This window comes from Bos indicus, chromosome X (assembly GCF_029378745.1).
Source record: "Bos indicus isolate NIAB-ARS_2022 breed Sahiwal x Tharparkar chromosome X, NIAB-ARS_B.indTharparkar_mat_pri_1.0, whole genome shotgun sequence".
NCBI classification, from domain to species: Eukaryota; Metazoa; Chordata; class Mammalia; order Artiodactyla; family Bovidae; genus Bos; species Bos indicus.
The window spans coordinates 56,516,294-56,537,957 of NC_091789.1; the positions used below are offsets into that span (position 1 = coordinate 56,516,294).

Genomic DNA, 21,664 nt, shown 5'->3' on the forward strand with positions numbered 1-21,664 from the left:
AATGGACAAGAATGGGTGAATTTAATTCAGATGCCCCTTATATCTACTACTATGGGTCATCTGAATTAAATGGAGTAGCCCTCGTAGTCAACAAAAGAGTCTGAAATGCAGTACCTGTGTGTAATTTCAAAAACAACAGTGATCTCGGTTCATTCCAAGACAAACCATTCGATATCACAGTCATCCCAGTCTATGCTCCAAGTACTAATGCCTAAGAAGATGAAGTTGAATGGTTTTATAATGATCTACGAGACCTTTTAGAAATAACCCCCCCCAAAAGATGTCCTTTTCATCCTAGGAGACTGGAATGCAAAAGTAGGAAGTCAAGAGATACCTGGAGTAACAGGCACGTTTGGCTTTGGAGTACAAAATGAAGCATGGAAAAGGCTAACAGAGTTTTGCCAAGAGAAGCCTTTAGCTTCTCTTCTTTTCTCAGCTATTTGTAAGGCCTCGTCAGACGACCATTTAGCCTTTTTGCGTTTCATTTTCTTGGGGATGGTCTTGATCCCTGCCTCCTGTTCAATGTCACAAACTTCCGTTCATAGTTCTTCAGGCATTCTGTCTATCAGATCTAATCCCTTGAATTTATTTTTCACTTCTACTGTATACTTGTAAGGGATTTGATTTAGGTCATACCTGAATGGTCTAGTGGTTTTCCCTACTTTCTTCAATTTAAGTCTGAATTTGGCAATAAGGAGCTCATGATTTGAGCCACAGTCAGCTCCCAGTCTTGCTTATGCTGACTGTATACAGCTTCTCCATCTTTGACTGCAAAGAATATAATCAACCTGATTTTAGTATTGGCCGTCTGGTGATGTCCATGTGTAGAGTCTTCGCTTGTGTTGTTGGAAGAGTGTGATTGGTATGACCAGTGCATTCTCTTGGCAAAACTCTGTTAGCCTTTGACCTGCTTCGTTTGTACTCCAAGGCCAAATTTGCCTGTTACTCCATGTAGCCCTTACTTTTGCATTCCAGTGCATTATAAAGTAGAGACATCACGTTGTCAGCAAAGGTCAGTCTAGTCAAAGCTACGGATTTTCTAGTAGTCATGTACAGGTGTTAGATTTGGACCATAAAGAAGGCTGAGCACCAAAGAATTGATGCTTCCGAACTGTGCTGCTGGGGAAAACTCTTGAGAGTCCTTTAGACTGTAAGATCAAACCAGTCAATCCTAAATGAAATCAACACTGAATGTTCATTGGAAGGACTGGTGCTGAAACTGAAGTTCCAATACTTGGGCCACCTGATCTGAAGAGCTGAATCATTGGTAAAAACCCTGATACTGGGAACGATTGAAGGCAAAAGGAGAAGGAGGTGGCAGAGAATGGAGATGGTTAGATGGCATCACCGACTCAATGGACATGAATTGGAGCATACTCTAGGAGATAGTAGAGGACAGAGGAGCCTACCATGCTACTGTCCGTGGGTCACAAGGAATCAGACTCAACTTAGCAACTGAACAACAACTCTAAGACCTGTGATTGTGTCACCTCCCTGATATTTGAGCAGAAGTGACCCCCCAACCCCCTTTATGCTTAGGAACGTTTATGCTATTGCAGAGACCATAGTTTTCACTTCCTGTAAACCCACTGATTATTCAAGACTGTCACCTCTTAGAAGGGAGTGGTAAGGTAACACTCCAGGTTGCAAATAGCAACAGCATAATCCCCTTTAGTCAGAAAATACGTGAATATTAATACACCACAGTATGGATGCTTAGGCACTTAAATGCTAACATGTCTAATTGGTGGGATTGTAGGTGATTGGTTCTTATAAATTTCAAGTGATAAATGTGTCATTTTAGGGCAGTGATCTGGGCTCATCTATTTACATATTCCTGATTATATTAATCAGCTAGGCTTGGCATAACAAAATACTGTAGACTAGGCGGCATAAACAACAGAAGTTCATTTTCTCACAGTTCTGGAGGATAGAAGTGCCAAAATCAAGATCTAGCAGTGTCAGTTTCTGGAGAAACCTCTCTTTCTGTATTACTAGTGGTCATCTTCTTGTTGGGTCCTCACATGCAGGGGAAAGATCTGGTATCTCTTCCTCTTCCATATGGCCACAGTCCTATCCAATTATGCCCCTGCTCCCATCTCAATTAATTACCTAAATACCCTATCTCCTGATCCAGTCACACTTGGGGTTAGGGCTCCAACATATTAATTTTTTGGAGGGGAGCCAATTCGGTTCATAGCACCTGTGCTCACCACAAACACCAAAAGTACTTGGTTCATAAAACAGTGAATTCTGTTCAGGACAAGAACCAGACCAGAAGTTCTGTGCTGCAGCTCATTAACAGGTATTAGATATCTGAGCTGATGCCCAATGAAAGAAGTGATGTGCTTAGCAAAGCGGGTGTTAGCAAGAGACTCTTGTCCCTCCCCATCCAACCCCAGCCTTTCATGTCCCCTGACCTTAGTTGAAAAGCACTTTCCAAAAAGCAAGAAGAGTCCATCTAAAATTCCAGCCCTTATACACCTTAGAAGATCAAGTCAGACCCTTTGTTTTCATTTCCTCATTTCTGAGACAAAGGGGCTAGTCTACGTGACCTCTTCTCCCAAGGCTCTCTGTCTTTATAATTCCAACTTTCAGGAAAAGCACTTAGCATCCCTGTTGGGAGGCACATATACTGAATAATATCCTGCAAACTGAGATGGAACTTTGGGACCAAAAAAAACAGAGGGAGCAATGCCATGGAGTGCAATTATGAAGTTCACTGTGGGGAAATCACATACAAGCACAAAGGATAGAGTCGACAGATAATTCAGAGGCATTCGAAGCTGCACTGCACACTGACTGCCAAAAAGGGTACAAAAGAATTTAAAGGGACCAGAGCTAGAAGTAGAATCTGACTATCAAGACAGAAGCACAGGTGCAGCAACTGGAATCGGGGTTCCTCCCCTCAGGGGTTTCATGACCATTAACCATTTACGTCAGCAAAAGCACTCTTGCAGGTCTCACATCAGATGAAGGCAAGGGCAAAAGTTGATAGGGTACTCATCTGGCTTGGACTCACTTCTTGTAAATTAAGCTAAAGCTCAATCATGTGAAAAGAGGGGAGGTTAGGACTGTGTGAATTAAGATGGAACTGAAAAAATGGAGTTGGTGAGGTTCAGCCACACAATCCCCAAGTCAGGACCCACTTGATCTGGACAGAAGGGGCCTTTCCTGAGAGCCAAATCTGCTAAAATAGCTTTCCTGCACTCATTTTATTCGGCTGAAAAGTAGCCTTGTGTACTTTCATTCCTTAGAAGACCACCAGAAATGAACCACAGGAGCCCATGATAAACATACTGGTTATATTATTATTGTGCTGCTTCATTAGAAGTGAAAATAAATTGTGAGAAGATGCAAAACCATGCAACTTAATGATTATAAACAACAGAGGAAATCGTTGTAGAAAGTGAAAAGCAGCTTATCCTATGGGGGAGTACAGACTACACACACAAAGATCGTCAATTGAGAGCGTATTGACAGCATCTGCCTGGTGGAATTTATGCATCAATGGAAGTTTTAAGATGAGGGGAGGGGACATTGGCTACCCCTGACCTCTTAGCCAGGGGTTATGGGTGAGAAGACATCAGAAGATACCTAAAATCGCTATAAAGATTTGCCAAAAGCAAGACACTCAATGTTGAAATTTGCTCTTGCAAGGAGGTCCCCATTTTATGATGTTTGAGCACACACGTTCTCCTGCTGGATAGCTGGGGGAAAATCAAACGCAAAAAAGTTATTATGAGGGTATTTTCTTAAGATTAAGCTCAATTTCTTCCAAAAGAGCTCATTGCCAAATCATTGGACTCCGCCATAAGAAAGAAAATGTTGGTCACTCAGTCGTGTCCAACTGTTTGCAATCCCATGGCCAGTAGCTCTCCAGGCTCTTATTACTAATATAAACTCGAAGATATCTCCTTTTACCTCAAGACGTTTGAATGTGAAGTTCATGTTAAGGGTCATATATTTTCTATTGTGGTTTTTTCTTGGCCCTTGAAAAATTGTATTTGATTTTTACTTAAGTCCTTTTTCTATGGTGTATTGATGGATGTTAAAGAAATGGATTTCCTATTACTTTTTGTTTTAAACTGATTTCTAATTTAGTACATCTGCAGAGAGAGAACATTCTGTGGGATTTCAATCCTTTGTAATATTTTGATTTGCTTTAGATCACTGACTTCTGCCTCACTGAATACAATAAAGTCTTTGTGTGGAGCATAACAAACTGTGGAAAATACTTAAAGTGATGGAAACATCATCCCACATTACCTGTCACCTAAGGAGCCTTATGCAGGTCAAGAGGCAAGAGTCAGAACCAGATATGGAACAATGGAGTGATTCCAAATTGGGAAATGAGTACGTCAAGTCAGTGTATTGTCACCCTGCTTATTTAAATTCTATGCAGAGAACATCATGTGAAATGTTGGAGTGGATGAAGCACAAGCTGGAATCAAGATTTCTGAGGAAATATAAACAACCTGACCTATGCAGATGACACCACCCTAATGGCAGCAAGTGAGGAGGAATTAAAGAGCCTCTTGATGAAGTTGAAAGAGGAGAGTGAAAAAGCAACCTTAAAACTTAACATTAAAAATGAAGATCATGGCATCTGGTCCCAACACTTCATGGCAAATAGATGGGGAAAAAGTGGAAACAGTGACAGACTTTATTTTCTTGGGCTCCAAAACCACTGTGGATGGTGACTGCAGGCATGAAATTTAAAGTTGCATGCTCCCTGGAAGAAAAGCTATGACAAAGCTAGACAGTGTAGTAAAAAGCAGAGGCATCACTTTGACAACAAAGGTCCATCCAGACAAAGCTATTGTTTTTTCCAGTAGTCCTGTATGGATGTGACAGTTGGACCATAAAGAACGCTGAGTGCCGAAGAATTGATGCTTTTGAACTGTGGTCTTGGAAAAGATTCTTGCAACTCACTTGGACAGCAAAGAGATCAAACCAGTCAATGTTTAAGGAAATCCACCCTGAATATTCATTGGAAGGATGGATGCTGAAGCTGAAGCTCCAATACTTTGGCTACCCGATGAGAAGAGCTGAGTCATTGGAAAAGACCCTGATGCTGGGAAAGATTGAGTGCAGGAGGAGAAGGGAGCAAAAAAGGATGAGGTGGTTGGATGGCATCACCGATCTAACAGACATGATTTTGAGCAAACTCCGGGAGATAGTGAAGGACAGCGAAGCCTGGTATGCTGCAGTTCATGGAGTCACAAAGAGTCGGACATGACTGAGAGACTGAACGACAACGGCAACATAGAGGTGAGACAGAGGGTATCAGGTGTGATTATTTTCTTGGTAACATAGAGGGTATCAAGAGAGATTATCTTCTGGCCCTTTCCTTCTTTGCTTGCTTCGTTGTGTGTTTCTAATCATGGTGATTTTAAAATATCATATTAGTTATCTGAAACTGATGTATGAAATGCCAGAAATCAGTATACTGAACAGTACGTACTTAATGTCTCACACTTTTGGAGGCCAGAAATCCCACTGAAGGTGTCAGCTGGTTTGGTTCCTTCAGAGTGATGTGAAGGAAGCCTCTGTTCCAGTCCTCTCTCCTTGGCTTGTGGAGATGGCAGTGACCCTTCCATATCTGCTCACAGTTTCCTCCCTATATGAAGGTTTCTGTGTCCATATTTCCCATTTTTATGTGGATACAGGTCATTTTGGATTAGAGGGCATCATAATGAACCCAGTTGAACTTGATTCCTCCAGGATAAATCCTGTCTCTGTAAACACGTATTACGTGTCAGTTACTAGGGTTTAGTACATCAGCACAGATGTATTAGGGAAAGGAATTCAACCCAGAGAAGACAAGACTTTTGAGTTTAGGTGGGCATAGCTGTTGAATTTTCCATTGTATTGAAACCAATTTTTTTTCACAGATAAATGCTGGTATGATATTTACTAGGTGGTATAGTTACAATTTTTTAATTCTTCAAACATATACACGTAGAATATTGAGGGAAAGTCTTACTTATACAGAAATTTTTGATGAATGAGGGTATCCAAATCCCTGTGCAATTTGGCAAATATTGAATTTTTGATAATCACATGTCATTTATCGATGGATGCATTATAAGTTACGTCAGAACTTAGTGCATTAAGGGAGCGATTATTTATGATTTCTTATGTATCTATGTGCAAGGTGAATGCTTCTGTTGCTGTGTCTAGTAAGTGTCAGGATTTTTTTGGAGCTCCCTCTGTTTTGCATAGTCCCTTGTGCACTTTATATAACATTGCTTCAAAATTAATACTGTATAAGACACTTCTCTGCATTCTAAAATGGCTGCTTGATAATCAGGAATGGTGTGTACATACTCATATAACAATAATAATAAAAATAAAGAGAACATTGGTGAGCACTTAAGGGAAAAAATAAAGTCACTCCTCTCATGTAATTTTCTCAACTATTTCAATAGTGAATAATTTTATTCAGTTTATAAAAGTTTCTGATTTTCCCCTCTATCTGAAGAGAGAAGTTACTATTTCATTTCAGTCCTTATAAATTCATTCTGGTTTATTTTTTTTAATTAATATATTTATTTTACTTTTTTAAAATGTATTTATTTTAACTGGAGGCTAATTACTTTACAATATTGTAGTGGTTTTTGCCATACACTGACATGAATCAGCCATGGGTGTACATGTGTTCCCCATCCTGAACCCCCCTCCCACCTCCCTCCCTATCCCCTGCTCTGGGTCATCCCAGTGCACCAGCCCTGAGCACCCTGTCTCATGCATCGAACCTGGACTGGCGATCTGTTTCACATATGATAATATACATGTTTCAATGCTAGTCTCTCAGATCATCCCACCCTTGCCTTCTCCCACAGAGTCCAAAAGACTGTTCTATACATCTGTGTCTCTTTTGCTGTCTCGCATATGGGTTATCATTACCATCTTTCTAAATTCCATACATATGTGTTAGTATACTGTATTGGTGTTTTTCATCCTGACTTACTTCACTCTGTATAATAGGCTCCAGTTTCATCCACCTCATTAGAACTGATTCAAATGCATTCTTTTTAATGGTTGATTAATATTCCATTGGGTATATGTACCACAGCTTTCTTATCCATTCATCTGCCGATGGACATCTAGGTTGTTTCCATGTCCTGGGTATTGTAAACAGTGCTGCGATGAACATTTGGGTACACGTGTCTCTTTCTGGTTTCCTCGGTGTGTATGCCCAGCGGTGGGATTGCTGAGTCATATGGCAGTCCTATTTCCAGTTTTTTAAAGAATCTCCACACTGTTCTCCATAGTGGCTGTACTCGTTTGCGTTCCCACCAACCGTGTAAGAGGGTTCCTTTTTCTCCACACCCTCTCTAGCATTTATTCTTTGTAGGTATTTTGATAGCAGCCATTCTGACCGGTGTGAAATGGTACCTCATTTTGGTTTTGATTTGCATTTCTCTGACAATGAGTGATGTTGAGCATCTTTTCATGTGTTTGTTAGCCATCTGTAGGTCTTCTTTGGAGATATTTCTGTTTAGTTCTTTGGCCCAGTTTTTTATTGGATCATTTATTTTTCTGGAATTGAGCTGCAGGAGCTGCTTCCATACTTTTGAGATTAATTCTTTGTCAGTTGCTTCATTTGCTATTTTTTCCTCCCATTCTGAAGGCTGTCTTTTCACCTTGCTTATAGTTTCCTTCGTTGTGCAAAAGGTTTTAAGTTTAATTAGGTCCCATTTGTTTATTTCTCCTTTTATTTCCATTACTCTGGGAGGTGGGTCATAGAGGATCCTGCTGTGATTTATGTCGGAGAGTGTTTTGCCTATGTTTTCCTCTAGGAGTTTTATAGTTTCTGGTCTTACATTTAGATCTTTAATCCATTTTGAGTTTATTTCTGTGTATGGTGATAGGAAGTGTTGTAGTTTCATTCTTTCACAAGTGGTTCACTAGTATTCCCAGTATCACTTGTTACAGAGATTGTCTTTTTTCCATTGTATTTTCTTGCTTCCTCTCAAAGAGGTAGGTGCGTGGATTTATCTCTGGGCTTTCTAGTTTGTTCCACTGATCTATATTTCTGTCTTTGTGCAAGTACCATACTGTCTTGATGACTGTAGCTTTGTAGTGTTTCCTGAAGTGAGGCAGGTTGATTCCTCCAGTTCCATTCTTCTTTCTCAAGACTGCTTTGGTTATTCGAGGTTTTTTGTATTTCCATACAAATTGGGAAATTATTTGTTCTAATAGTCTGAAAAATACTGTTGGTCACTTGAGAGGGATTGCAGAGAAGGCAATGGCACCCGACTCCAGTACTCTTGCCTGGAAAATCCCATGAGTGGAGGAGCCTGGAAGGCTGCAGTCCATGGGGTCGTGAAGAGTCAGACACAACTGAGCCACTTCACTTTCACTTTTCACTTTCATGCACTGGAGAAGGCAATGGCACCCCACTCCAGTGTTCTTGCCTGGAGAATCCCAGGGACAGGGTGCCTCGTGGGCTGCCGTCTATGGGGTTGCACAGAGTCGTACCCGACTGAAGCAACTTAGCAGTAGCAGCAGTGAATCTATAGATTGCTTGGGGAAGTATACTCAATTTCACTGTATTGATTCTTCTGATCCATGAACATGGTATGTTTCTTCATCTATTTGTTTCATCTTTGATTTCTTTCATCAGTGTTTTATAGTTTTCTATATATAGGTCTTTTGTTTCTTAGGTAGATTTATTCCTAAGTATTTTATTCTTTTCATTGCAATGGTGAATGGAATTGTTTCCTTAATTTCTCCTTCTGTTTTCTCATTGTTAGTGTATAGGAATGCAAGGGATTTCTGTGTGTTGATTTTATATCCTGCAACGTTACTCTATTCATTGATTAGCTCTAGTAATTTTCTGGTGGTGTCTTTAGGGTTTTCTATGTAGCAAACAGTGAGAGTTTTACTTCTTCTTTTCCAATCTGGATACCTTTTCTTTCTTTCTCTTCTCTGATCGCTGTGGCTAAAACTTCCAAAACTATGCTGAACAGTAGTGGTGAGAGTGGGCACCATTGTCTTGTTCCTGACTTTAGGGGAAATGCTTTCTATTTTTCACCATAATGTTTGCTGTGGGTTTATCATAGCTGGCTTTTATTATGTTGAGATATGTTCCTTCTGTGCCTGCTTTCTGGAGGGTTTTTATCATAAATGGATGTTGAATTTTGTCAAAGGCTTTCTCTGCATCTATTGAGATAATCATGTGGTTTTTATCTTTCAATTTGTTAATGTGCTGAATCACATTGATTGATTTGTGGATATTAAAAAATCCTTGCATCCCTGGGGTAAAGCCCACTTGGTCTTTTTAATATGTTGTTGGATTCTGTTTGCCAGAATTTTGTTAAGGATTTTTGCATCTATGTTCATCAGTGATATTGGCCTGTAGTTTTCTTTTTTTGTGGCATCTTTGTATGGTTTTGGTATTAAGGTGACTGTGGCCTCATAGAATGAGTTTAGAAGTTTACCTTCCTCTGCAATTTTCTGGAAGAGTTTGAGTAGGATAGGTGTCAGCTCCATAAGCTTAATAGCTGATCCTTTAGCAGAACTCCGCAGGCCAGAAGGGAATGGCAGGATATATTTAAAGTGTTGAATGGTACAAATCTACAGCCAAGATTACTGTACCCAGCAAGGATCTCATTCAAAATTGATGGAAAAATAAAAAGCTTTTCAGACAAGCAAGAGTTAAGAGAATTCAGTACCACCAAACCAGCTTTACAACAAATGTTAAAGGGACTGATATAGTCAAGAAATACAAGAGAAGAAAAAAGATCTACAAAATCAACCCCAAAGAATTAAGAAAATGGCAATAGGAACATATATATCAATAATTACTTTAAATATAAATGGATTAAATGCTCCAACCAAAAGACACAGACTGGTTGAATGGATACAAAAACAAGACCCATATATATGCTGTCTACGAGAAACCCACTTCAGACCTCAAGACACATATGGACTGAAAGTGAGAGGATGGAAAAATATATTCTATGCAAATGGGAAACAAAAGAAAGCTGGAGTAGCAATCCTCACATCAGACAAAATAGATCTTAAAGAAGATTACAAGAGATAAGGAAGGGCACTGCATAATGATCATGGGATCAATTCAAGAGGAAGACATAACAATTGTAAATATCTATGCACCCTACATAGGAGTACCTCAATACATAAGACAAACATTAACAAACATAAGAGGAGAAATTGACAGTAACACAGTAGTGGTAGGAGACTTTAACACCCCACTCACACCAATGGACAGATCATCAAAGGAGAAAATTAATAAGGAAACACAAGTCTTAAATGATACATTAGAGGAGATGGATCACATTGATATCTTCAGGATATTCCATCCAAATGCAGAAGAATACAGCATTCTTTTCAAGTGCACATGGACCATTCTCCAGGGTAGACCACATCTTGGATCACAAATCAAACTTCAGTAAATTTAAGAAGATTGAAATCTTATCAAGCATCTTCTCTGACCACAACGCTATAGGACTAGACATCAATTACAAGAAAAAAACTGTAAGAAACACCAACACATGGAGATTTAAAAATGTGTTTCTAAATAACCAACAGGTTACTGAAGAAATCAAAAGGGAAATAGACACATACACACATACGCAAAGATCAACTCAAAATGGATTTAAAGACCTAAATATAAGACCGGAAACTATAAAAATCTTAGAGGAAAACATAGGTAGGAGACTCAATGACATAAAGCAAAGCAAGATCCTCTATGACCCACCTCCTAGAGTAATGGAAATAAGAATAAGTAAACAAATGGGACCTGGTCAAACTTAAAAGCTTTTGCAAATCAAAGGAAACTCTAAGCAAGGTGAAAAGACAACCCATGGAATGGGAGAAAATAATAGCAAATGAAACAACTGACAAAGGATTAATTTCCAAAATATACAAGCAGATCATACAACTAATTGCCAGAAAACAAATAACGCAATCAAAAAGTGGGGGAAAGACCTAAACAGACATTTTTCCAAAGAAGACATACAGATGGCTAACAAACACATGAAAAGACACTCAACATCACTATCGGAGAAATGCAAACCAAAGTGAGATATCACCTCCTACCGGTCAGAATCAGTTCAGTTCAGTTGCTCAGTCGTGTCTGACTCTTTGCAACCCCATAAATCACTGCACGCCAGGCCTCCCCGTCCATCACCAACTCCTGAAGTTCATTCAAACTCACATCCATCGAGTCGGTGATGCCATCCAGCCATCTCATCCTCTGTCATCCCCTTCTCCTCCTGCCCCCAATCCCTCCCAGCATCAGAGTCTTTTCCAATGAGTCAACTCTTTGCATGTGGTGGCCAAAGTACTGGAGTTTCAGCTTTAGCATCATTCCTTCCAAAGAACACCCAGGACTGATGTCCTTTAGAATGGACTGGTTGGATCTCCTTGGAGTCCAAGGGACTCTCAAGAGTCTTCTCCAACACCACAGTTCAAAAGCATCAATTCTTCGGTGCTCAGCTTTCTTCACAGTCCAACTCTCACATCCATTCATGACCACTGGAAAAACCATAGCCTTGACTAGACGGACGTTTGTTGGCAAAGTAATGTCTCTGCTTTTTAATATGCTGTCTAGGTTGGTCATAAATTTCCTCCCAAGGAGCAAGTGTCTTTTAATTTCACGGCCGCAGTCACCATCTGCAGTGATTTTGGAGTGCAGAAAAATAAAGTCAGCCACTGTTTCCACTATCATAGGCAATGGGAATTTACTGTATGGCTCAGGAAACTCAAACAATCAACCTAGAGGGGTGGGATGGGGAAGGAGGTGGGACCGGGGTTCAAAAGGGAGAGGATATATGTAAACCCATGGCTGATTCATGTTGGGGTTTGACAGACAGCAACAAAATTCTGGAAAGCAATTATCCTTCAATAAAATAATAAATTAAAAAGAAAAAAATTCATACAGATGTATCTAGTTACTTATCTTCTAACAGAGAATCTTTTGATCTTTAAAACAATAACTTTCATGACCTGCAATTTTGTGTCCATTAGGGAGTGTCCATGGAAGGCATTTCAAACATCTATCTCCACTGGTACAGCCAGTCGGGGACTGGCAGCCTGTGAGTCACAGCTGTTGACTCAAAGTGTGGTTGAGTGACCAGAGCTCAAGAGATAATAGCCTTTCTATGAAAATCAGGCTGGAGATTAGGGGGAAGGAACTGTGGTACTTGGCCAGTTCTTTTTGGTTCTTTATTTATATTTAGCTATGGAGATTTAAGGACATGAATGCAGAGCGGGTCATGTCTTCAGGCCCTTACAGCAATGTAGAGGAGAATTATCAGCAATAAAACCTACAGTATCTCCTTTTACCTCAAAATGTTTGAATGGCCAGCTTCATGGCGAAGTTCACGGCTTTTCTTGTCCATTCCCTTTTCTTTGTGGTCCAGGAAGATTTTTATTTTAATTTCATTTGTGTAAATTTCCTATATATGGAGTGATGAATTTTAATGGTGTTGCTGATTTTCTATTAGTTTCCTTGATAAACAAGTTTCTAGCTTATGCCATCCGTTGAGAGAGAACAATCTGTGGAATTTCAATCCTTTACAATTTATTATGATTTTCTTTGAAGCTCATTATTACATCCTATTGTGAAATATTTCATTTGAATATTTAAAATAAGCTGTAAGTAACCCTTTTGACTAGGATGATGACATGTGTGGAGGATATCTCTGTTATGCAAACAATGAGATAAAAGTGATATAAACTACAAAATTCAAAAATTTCAGTGCTCATTCTTCGCAGCCAGTGTTCTTGCCTGGAGAATCCCAGGGACGCGGGAGCCTGGTGGGCTGCCGTGTATGGGGTCACACAGAGTTGGACATGACGGAAGCGACTTAGCAGCAGCAGCAGCATTCTTCACAGAGATCAAAAACAAATTATTATACCTCAGACAGAGCACCACCTCCTGAAGAGTAAAATGGGGGCAAGATTTGATTCCAGAGAGAGTTAATGGACTATTGCAAACATGAATGGGGCCAGTATCACCTCCAGACCTCTCTTTGAGATCAATAGAAAAAGAATTTAGGCAATAAGCCCCCTCAAGGAGTTCATTTCTTATTATTATTTTGTAATGTTGAAAATTAAGGATTTTGAAGAGGAAAAGGAGCTTATTATGCAAGCTACATTAAAATCAACCATGAAATCCAGTGCATACCTTACTGTTTCAGCAATTAGAAATTGGAATATCCACTGGGAAAAAAAATTCAGAAGTGGAAACTCTGTGCAGATCCAGGTGCCTTCTCTGAGAAACAAATGTGAACCATTTGAAAAGAGTGACTTCAGAAAACGCCTTAATGTCTATGTTGCTAATAGTTGCTGCTTCAAAACATCAGTTTTTCTTCCTATGAGTCAGGAATGCGTTACCAAGGTAGATTTAGAAAAGGCAGAGGAACAAGAGATCATATTGCCAACATCTGTTGGATCATCAAAAAAGTAAGAGAGAGTCCGGCCCCTGGGTCCACGTGGCGCGAAAATAGGAGGGTCATTTCCTTGTGCACCGTCCTCATCCTTCAGAAGGCCGGGAGGCCCCAGGGCTCAGCCGAGTTCTAGGAGAGAACTTTGGCTCCAGCATTAACATTCTAGTGCTGTGTCATTTCCCCAGTAGCAGGTTGTGAACTGATCAGGCTGGATGTGATCCTCTGTTGAAGCACGAAGACGAACTCTGGATGGTGGAGAAAGAAGTGGAAAGGAAGTTTGTTCAGAAGAAGCTTGAGAAGATGATGAACGGATAGACTGACAACAAGACTTGGGAGACAAGTTGCATCCAGCTTCAATAAAGTACAGACAGAAAAAAAGCAGTGACTAAGAAAATTGGAAAAGTGCTTCCTCTGATATCAGACTATCTTTTAAGGGAACAACTTTTTCAACCTAGAGTTTGAAACACAATTTAGAGTTAGTTGTGTAGGAAAGAATCATCAATTTAGATAGTGTGGAAATCTGCCACAGCTTACTCCTTGTAGTAATAATAACCCTTTTTGTAAAAGGGTATAAAATCAGTGTGGAAATGCCTTCATTAAAAATTTGAATCCCACATGATACCAGAGCATTCATACTGGAGAGAAAACCTATGAATTTACTGAATGTGGGAAAACTTTCATTTGTATGTTGCACCTCATTCAATGTTGAAGTCAGGCTGGAGAGAAATCCTGTGCTTCTAAAGAATATTGAAAAGCCTTTACCTAGATAACATCTCATTGAGCAGAAGAAAATTCATACTGGAGAGAAGTCAGTGAAGGTTATAAATCTTCACTGAATATTTTAGAAAATTTAGAGTTAGAGAGCTCTGAATGTACTGATTATGATAAAGTTTTCTCTTGAACCTTATCTCTTACTCTGTATTCGAAAGGCCATACACAGAGAAGCCCAGCACATGTAAGAAATGTGGAAATACCTTCAGCTAAAAGTAAATTTTCATTTATCAAAAAATTCATACAAGAAAGAAACCTTGTGAATGTGGGAAAGCTTCCATTCAGATGTCACACCTCAGTCAGCAGAGAATTTGTAGTGGGGAAAACCCCTTTGCCTGTAAGGTATGTGGGAAAATCTTCAGCCACAAATCAACTCTTACTGAGCATGAGCATTTTCATAATAGAGAGAAACCTTTTGAATGTAATGAATGTGGAAAAGCATTCAGCCAAAAGCAGTATGTCATTAAACATCAGAACACCCATACTGGAGAGAAGCTTTTTGAATGTAACGAATGTGGAAAATCCTTCAGCCAGAAGGAAAATCTTCTTACCCATCAGAAAATTCACACTGGAGAAAAACCTTTTGAGTGTAAGGACTGTGGGAAAGCTTTCATTCAGAAGTCAAACCTCATCAGACACCAGAGAACTCACACAGGAGAGAAGCCCTTTATATGTAAGGAGTGTGGGAAAACCTTCAGTGGCAAGTCAAACCTTACTGAGCATGAGAAAATTCATATCGGAGAGAAACCCTTCAAGTGTAATGAATGTGGAACAGCTTTTGGTCAGAAGAAGTACCTCATAAAACATCAAAATATTCACACTGGAGAGAAACCTTATGAATGTAATGAATGTGGAAAAGCCTTCTCTCAGCGAACATCACTTATTGTACATGTGAGAATTCATTCAGGTGATAAGCCGTATGAATGCAATGTATGTGGAAAAGCCTTCTCTCAAAGTTCATCTCTTACTGTACATGTGAGAAGCCACACAGGTGAGAAACCCTATGGTTGTAATGAGTGTGGGAAAGCTTTCTCACAGTTCTCAACCCTTGCTCTACATTTGAGAATACACACAGGTAAGAAGCCTTATCAGTGTAGTGAATGTGGGAAAGCTTTCAGCCAGAAGTCACACCACATTAGACACCAGAAAATTCATACCCATTAAAACCCTGTGGATATCATGAAAGGTGTTCATCAAGAATTTACACCTTACAACACATCAGAAATAATGAAGGAAGGCATCACAAATGAGGGAAGCAAAAGCTAAAAACTTAAAGGACACCAGAGAATTCATCTTGAAGAGAAAGACATTTGTATGATTGAAGTCCTGTATCCAATAAAAACCATACTGCAAAGGTAATACTGAAAACTTAAGATGCATTTCCACTAAAATTGGGAGTGGAAAACATTTTTATGATTGCCATCTGCATGAATCTGGAGATCTTCACCAGTGTAATAAAAACAAAGCTATAAGCATTAGAAAGAGACTTCTATGGTATTGATTTAGCAGAACAGAAGAGATTCTGCAAAAACCTATGCATTTATTAGAATTTATAATATAGAAAAGGCATCAGGAGCTGAGAAGCTAATGGGACTATTTTAAAAAGTGCTTTGGAGGTAATTTGTTCTCCAAGGTTGGGGGGGGGGTGGGGGGATAGAACATGAACTATACACAAAGATAAAGGGATTGAGTTAAAAGCAGAAGTATGAGAAAGCTATATAGTAAAATGGTTATGACCTTGGGAATGGGAAACATTCCTTATGGCAAATTGAAAAATATCTAGCAATTCTACTCTGAGTTTGTATGCTCAGGAAAGTATGTACCAGACTATTTACTGTGGCATGATTTGTAGTACTCATTAATTGGGAACAAATTCCCATCAGGAACAAAATGGAAAATACTTAACGATGGAATACTGTATATCTGTAAAGTGTAATAAATGAGATCTATATGTATTAGAAAGATCTCAAAAGTCATGTTGAGGGGGAAAGAAAGTTGCAGAATGACATAATACGATGACATTTTTGTAAATTTGAATTAAAACTTCCTCACAGAATTTCAGTGCTATATATTGGTAATGGATACATATATGTATGTATGTTTTTTAAGTGTTTTTGAAATGGGTTGGAAGTATACAGATCAAACTCTTGATAGTGGTTGCCTGTGAAGAGTGGAGAAGGGAAGGGAATGCGTGTGGGGGAGGGGGCTGTTAGAGGGAGACTTCAGTTTTATATATAAACATCAATTTCTCTTAAAAAAAAGACTGCAGAAAATATATTGAGATACTGGTTAATTCTGGATTGTGGTATATGGATATCTTGTCTTATTTTTTGTACTTTTCTGTATTTTTAAATTTTCTCAAAATTAGTAAGAATGGGGGTGAGGATGGGAACACTGTACCTATAGACATCATGTTCTAACGGATTCATTCCCAATCAACTACTAAACTTTTTATAGGAAATATTTCTAAAATTTTATCAATGAGTGGATGGACTTGCTCTCTATGTAGTAGGAAATTATCTATTTTATTAAAATTAAAACTGACAGTATAATCCAAATGTTTTAATTTATTTATATCTTCATGTTTTTGACACTATTTTGTGACATATCATTTGAGCTTAGGAAGTTTTAAGAACATTTAGTTAAAGATTAACATAGACTTCATATAATTTGTCATTTTCAGATAAACTGACTTTGGAATGACCAAAAAAAAAAAAAAAAAAGTAAGAGAGGTCCAGAAAAAAATCTACTTCTGCTTTATTTATTGACTATGCCGAAGTCTTTGACTATGTGGATCACAGCAGACTATGGATGCATTTGTGGGGGCACTTTTTCCTTCTGAGCTGGAAGGAAAGTCCGATGCTGTAAAGAGCAATATTGCATAGGAACCTGGAATGTTAGGTCCATGAATCAAGGCAAATTGGAAGTTGTTTTATATATTATACTCTGTTTACACTTATTAATAGATAATTGGTATATTACTCTGTGCTGTACAGCATATCCTTGTTGCTTAAAGTTCAAAATGAATAATTTAAAATATAATGAAATATTAAGTTCTAATGAAAACCATTGTAAATTAAAAAGGACTGAAATCACAGAGTGCTTTCTCTCTCTCCAAGGATGTAGTAAGCTTGAAATCAATCTTTTAAAAAAGAAATAGGAGAATAGAATTATGGATAGGGGGAAGGGGAGGAGAGGGTGAGATGCATGGAAAGAGTAACATGGAAATTTACATTACCATATGTAAAATAGATAGCCAATGGGAATTTGCTGTATGGCTCAGGAAACTCAAACAGGGGCTCTGTATCAATCTAGAGGGGTGGGATGCGGAGGGAGATGGCAGGGAGTTCCAAAAGGGAGGGGATATATGTATACCCTAGGCTGTTTCATGTTGAGGTTTGACCAAAACAGCAAAATTCTGTAAAGCAATAATCCTTCAATAAAAATTAATTAATTAAAAAATAAAAAGTATCTCAAAATAAACAAAAATAAAAGGAATAGGGAAATCACCAACTACTTTGAAATTCAGCAATAAACTTATAGAAATAAAAATGTCAATGCACCAAGAAGAAAACACATGGACATTACATTCAGTAAATACTATCATAAGCAATAGCAGTCAAATACGTGAGGTAGAAGAAGGAGTCATCTTATTTCTCTTATTGCTGAACATCGTCCTCCTCCTTATTTTGATGCAAGGAGCTAGAGACATGTCCCACAACAAGAAATGGATGCATGCATGTGCGCTAAGTCTCTTCAGTTGTGTCCCACTCTTTGTGACCCTATGAACTGTGGCCCACCAGGCTCCTCTGTCCCTGGGAATTATCCAGGAAAGAATACTGGAGTGGGTTTCCATGCCCTCCTCCAGGGAACCTTCTCCATCTAGGGACAGAACCTGGGTCTCCTGTGTCTCCCGCATTGCAGGCAGGTTCTTTACTACCGGCACCACCTGGGAAGACCCAAGAAATGGATGTGCGCATGCTAAGCCGCTTCAGTCGTGTCTGACTCTTTGAGACCCTATGGATTGTAACCCGCTAGGCTCCTCTGTCCATGGGACTTTCCAGTAAGAATACTGGAGTGGGTTGCCATGCCTTTCTCCGGGGCATCTTCCCAATCCAGGGGTTGAATCCATGGCTCTTACGTTTCCCACATAAGAAGGCAGGTTCTTTACCACTAGCACCACCTGGGAAGCCCCAAGAAATGGATGCCTGTACTTAAATCGCCATGGTTAACAGCAGGTGCTTGAATGGAAAAACATCAGGGAAACTATCACCCCACGCTCCCGCTCCATCTCTAGGCTGAGTGTCACAGGAAGGTTGTTATTTGTTCAGCCCTCCTCACTCTACCATACGTTTGGCCAATTGCTTTATCTCATGGGCTACCAGTCCCTCATTGGCTGCTACTGTGGAGACTGTGGCTACGTTCACTGTCACTGGACTATCCCATCATCCCTGCAAGTTTGCAATTCAGTCAGGGTTTTTTTTTTTTTTTTTTTTAAAGCAAAATGTTCTAGGTTGCAAACAAAAAATAGGGTCAGAGAAATCTGGATAAGGTAATTTCAGAAGATATGGTGTTTGATTCCAGAAATTTAGAATTTTCTTATTTAACACTGTGTTTGAGTCCTATTTTACACATGGAAGTGAATTGGGATTGAAGGAATAGAATGGGTAAATGTGATTTTTACATCTGCTACTGCTGGTGCAGTGGTAAAGAATCTGACTGCCAATGCAGGAGACGAAAGAGACACAGCTTCTATCCCTCGGTCAGAAAGATCCCCTGGAGTAGCAAATGACAACCCAGTTCAGTATTCTTGCTTGGAAATTTTCGAGGAGATAGGAGCCTGGTGGGCTCCTGTCCATGGGGTCAGAAAGAGTCGGAGGTGACTGAGTGACTGAGCACACATACACACACACACTGCTCTTTGTGTGCCTGCGTGCTACCTTGCTTCAGTGGGGCTCGACTCTTTGCAGACCCTATGGACTGTAGCCCACCAGGCTCCTCTCTCCATGGGGATTCGCCAGGAAAGAATACTGGAGAGGGTTGCCATGCCCTCCTCCCGGGGATCTTTATGACCCAGGGATGGAACCTGCCCCTCCTGCGACTCTTGCATTGCAGGCGGATTCTTTACTGCTGAGCCACCCGGGAAGACCACACTGTTTTTTATCGGTTGCTATACCTCATACCGCTAAGAGTCGGACACGACTGAGCGACTTCACTTTCACTTCTCACTTTCGTGTATTGGAGAAGAAAATGGCAACCCACTCCAGCGTTCTTGCCTGGAGAATCCCAGGGACGGGGGAGCCTGGTGGGCTGCCGTCTATGGGGTCGCACAGAGTCGGACACGACTGAAGTGACTTGGCATAGCATAGCATAGCATAGCATACCCCATATAAAAATCTCTGGGTGATACCTAAATATAGACGGGAGAATGCAAATGGAAAAGGCCAACGAAACTTGTAGGGAAAGAATTTTGACCATAAAGATCCCTAAAATTACTGAGAAACCATGAACAGAAATAACCACTTACGAAAGTGACGAGTTGCGAAAAGTACACGATTTTCCATGGAACAAATGACACAACCGACACATATTGAAGCAAAGTTAACGAGGTTTTTAATGTTTTCTTTGGGGTAGAAATGTTTTAAAGATTAAATGTAGGGCCTAAGGGGAGAACCCTTAAGTCTGGTTTGCGATGGTCAGACAGTCCTGAGGCAGTTCATCTGCAGGTGTGGTATCCGATGAGCGACTTGGTGGCCACGTTTATGGCATACTTGCAGAGGTCCCCAGGCAACAGAAGACGCACAGCTGCCTCGATGTCTTCGTGCGTGATGGTGCGGCGCTTGTTGTTGCGGGCCAGGCGCCCGGCCTCTTCGGCTATCCGCTCAAACATATCTTTCACAAACGAATCCAGGATGTTCACGGAGTCGCGGGAAAGACTCATGCCTTTATGTATTTGCCTCAGCACCCTAGGGAAATAGGTAGCAAAACGTGAGAAATTGTCGTTATGGCGGTGCCGGCGACGGCGACGGCGGCCATTAGCTGTCTTCTGCTTTGCCTTTTTTGGTTCCGCATCACACGGCTCTGGTTTGGAGGTCTCCGCTTTCGCCATCTCCGTTTCAGAGGGCTCAGTTTCGGAGGTGCCAGTTTCTTTGGTGATCACGTCTTCCTCATAGCCGTCAGGGGATGGTTGGGACACGACAGAGCCGCCATTCTCCATAGCTCAGCGCAGAAGAACAGCGAGGGGGTTGAAGGCCGTTGGCTGAATGTATAGGCCCTGCTTTCCCTGACGTCACAGACACTGTCCATATCTGATTGGATGCAAGGCAGGGAGGCGTGTTACTATGGCAGCCCATGTCACGTGATACTGGACGTCCCACTTCCCAACTCCTGATGCGCCCCTCCCCGACGTTTAACCCCCAGTCAGCCAAACTCCCCTGGTGGCTCTGACGGTAAAGTGTCTGTCTACAATGCGGGAGACCTGGGTTCGATCCCTGGGTCGGGAAGATTCCATGGCGAAGGAAAGGGCAACCCACTCCAGTACTCTTGCCTAGAAAATCCCATGGACGGCGGAGCCTGGTGTCCATGTGGTCACAAAGAGTTAATTGAACATTAAATAATTGTTACAGTAAATAATTGGTACCCTATTGTTTACTTTGTGGGAAAAATTACTAGAAGCATGTATTCACCAAACCTATTAATTTTCACCATTGTTTGTCTCAAATAGAAACTCCCCATGACTTACTTACCTTTGAGGGAAGAAGGCTTTTTTTTTTTTGGTATTAGTTTTCTTCAGTTTGGGCCTGTCAGACTTCTCTACTTCAGACAAGTCTGACTTATCACTCATGTTGACCAAAAGATAGAAAAGAAATATTTAAAAAACTGCCCTGGTAGAACTATTATCATACTAAGGAGTAAGAGTCAAAATTGTCATATTTAATGTCAATATGTATTTTACCTGCTGATTTTCAAAAGGCAAACAGCAACAGATCTTAGAAGAGTCATGTCTTCTAAGATCTTAGAAGAGTCATCAGAAAATAGCAAATAGTTGCCTTTTTACTTAGATTATATAAGTAGTGGTTGCAAAATAGGCCTGCATTCCTATACACTAACAATGAGAAAACAAAGAGAAATTAGAGAAACAATTCAATTAACCATTGCAATGAAAAGAATAAAATACTTAGAAATAAATCTACCTAAGGAAGTGAAAGACCTATATATAGAAAACTATCACACACTGATGAAAGAAATCAAAGAGGACTCAAATAGATGGAGAAATATACCATGTTCATGGATCAGGAGAATAGTGAAAATGTGCATACTACCCAAAGCAATCTATAGATTCAGTGAAAACCCTATCAAGTTACTATTTGAGAAAATGATATTTTTCTATTTTCTATGGTATTATTCTATAAAAATGGTATTTTCACAGAACTAGAACAAATAATTTCACAATTTGTATGGAAATA

General features: G+C 40.0%; 2 protein-coding genes across 2 annotated transcripts; one reads left to right on the forward strand and one right to left on the reverse strand.

Annotated features, from left to right (window-relative positions):
• Nucleotides 1–13,458: 13,458 nt before the first annotated feature.
• On the forward strand, nucleotides 13,459–16,750 carry LOC139181413 (zinc finger protein OZF). The gene has a single exon (XM_070784798.1). It carries the CDS (start codon nucleotides 14,484–14,486, stop codon nucleotides 15,360–15,362), a length of 879 nt encoding a protein of 292 aa, XP_070640899.1. The 5' UTR covers nucleotides 13,459–14,483; the 3' UTR covers nucleotides 15,363–16,750.
• A 3,164-nt stretch (nucleotides 16,751–19,914) lies between these two features.
• LOC139176015 (histone H2B 1/2-like) lies at nucleotides 19,915–20,415 on the reverse strand. Its single transcript, XM_019955664.2, has one exon. The coding sequence runs from the start codon at nucleotides 20,413–20,415 to the stop codon at nucleotides 19,915–19,917; it is 501 nt and encodes a 166-aa protein (XP_019811223.2).
• Nucleotides 20,416–21,664: the final 1,249 nt, after the last annotated feature.

Bases quoted from the DNA above. Each gene is read 5' to 3' on its own strand.
- LOC139181413 (XM_070784798.1), top strand. From the start codon at position 14,484: ATGTCACACCTCAGTCAGCAGAGAATTTGTAGTGGGGAAAACCCCTTT.
- LOC139176015 (XM_019955664.2), bottom strand. From the start codon at position 20,415: ATGGAGAATGGCGGCTCTGTCGTGTCCCAACCATCCCCTGACGGCTAT.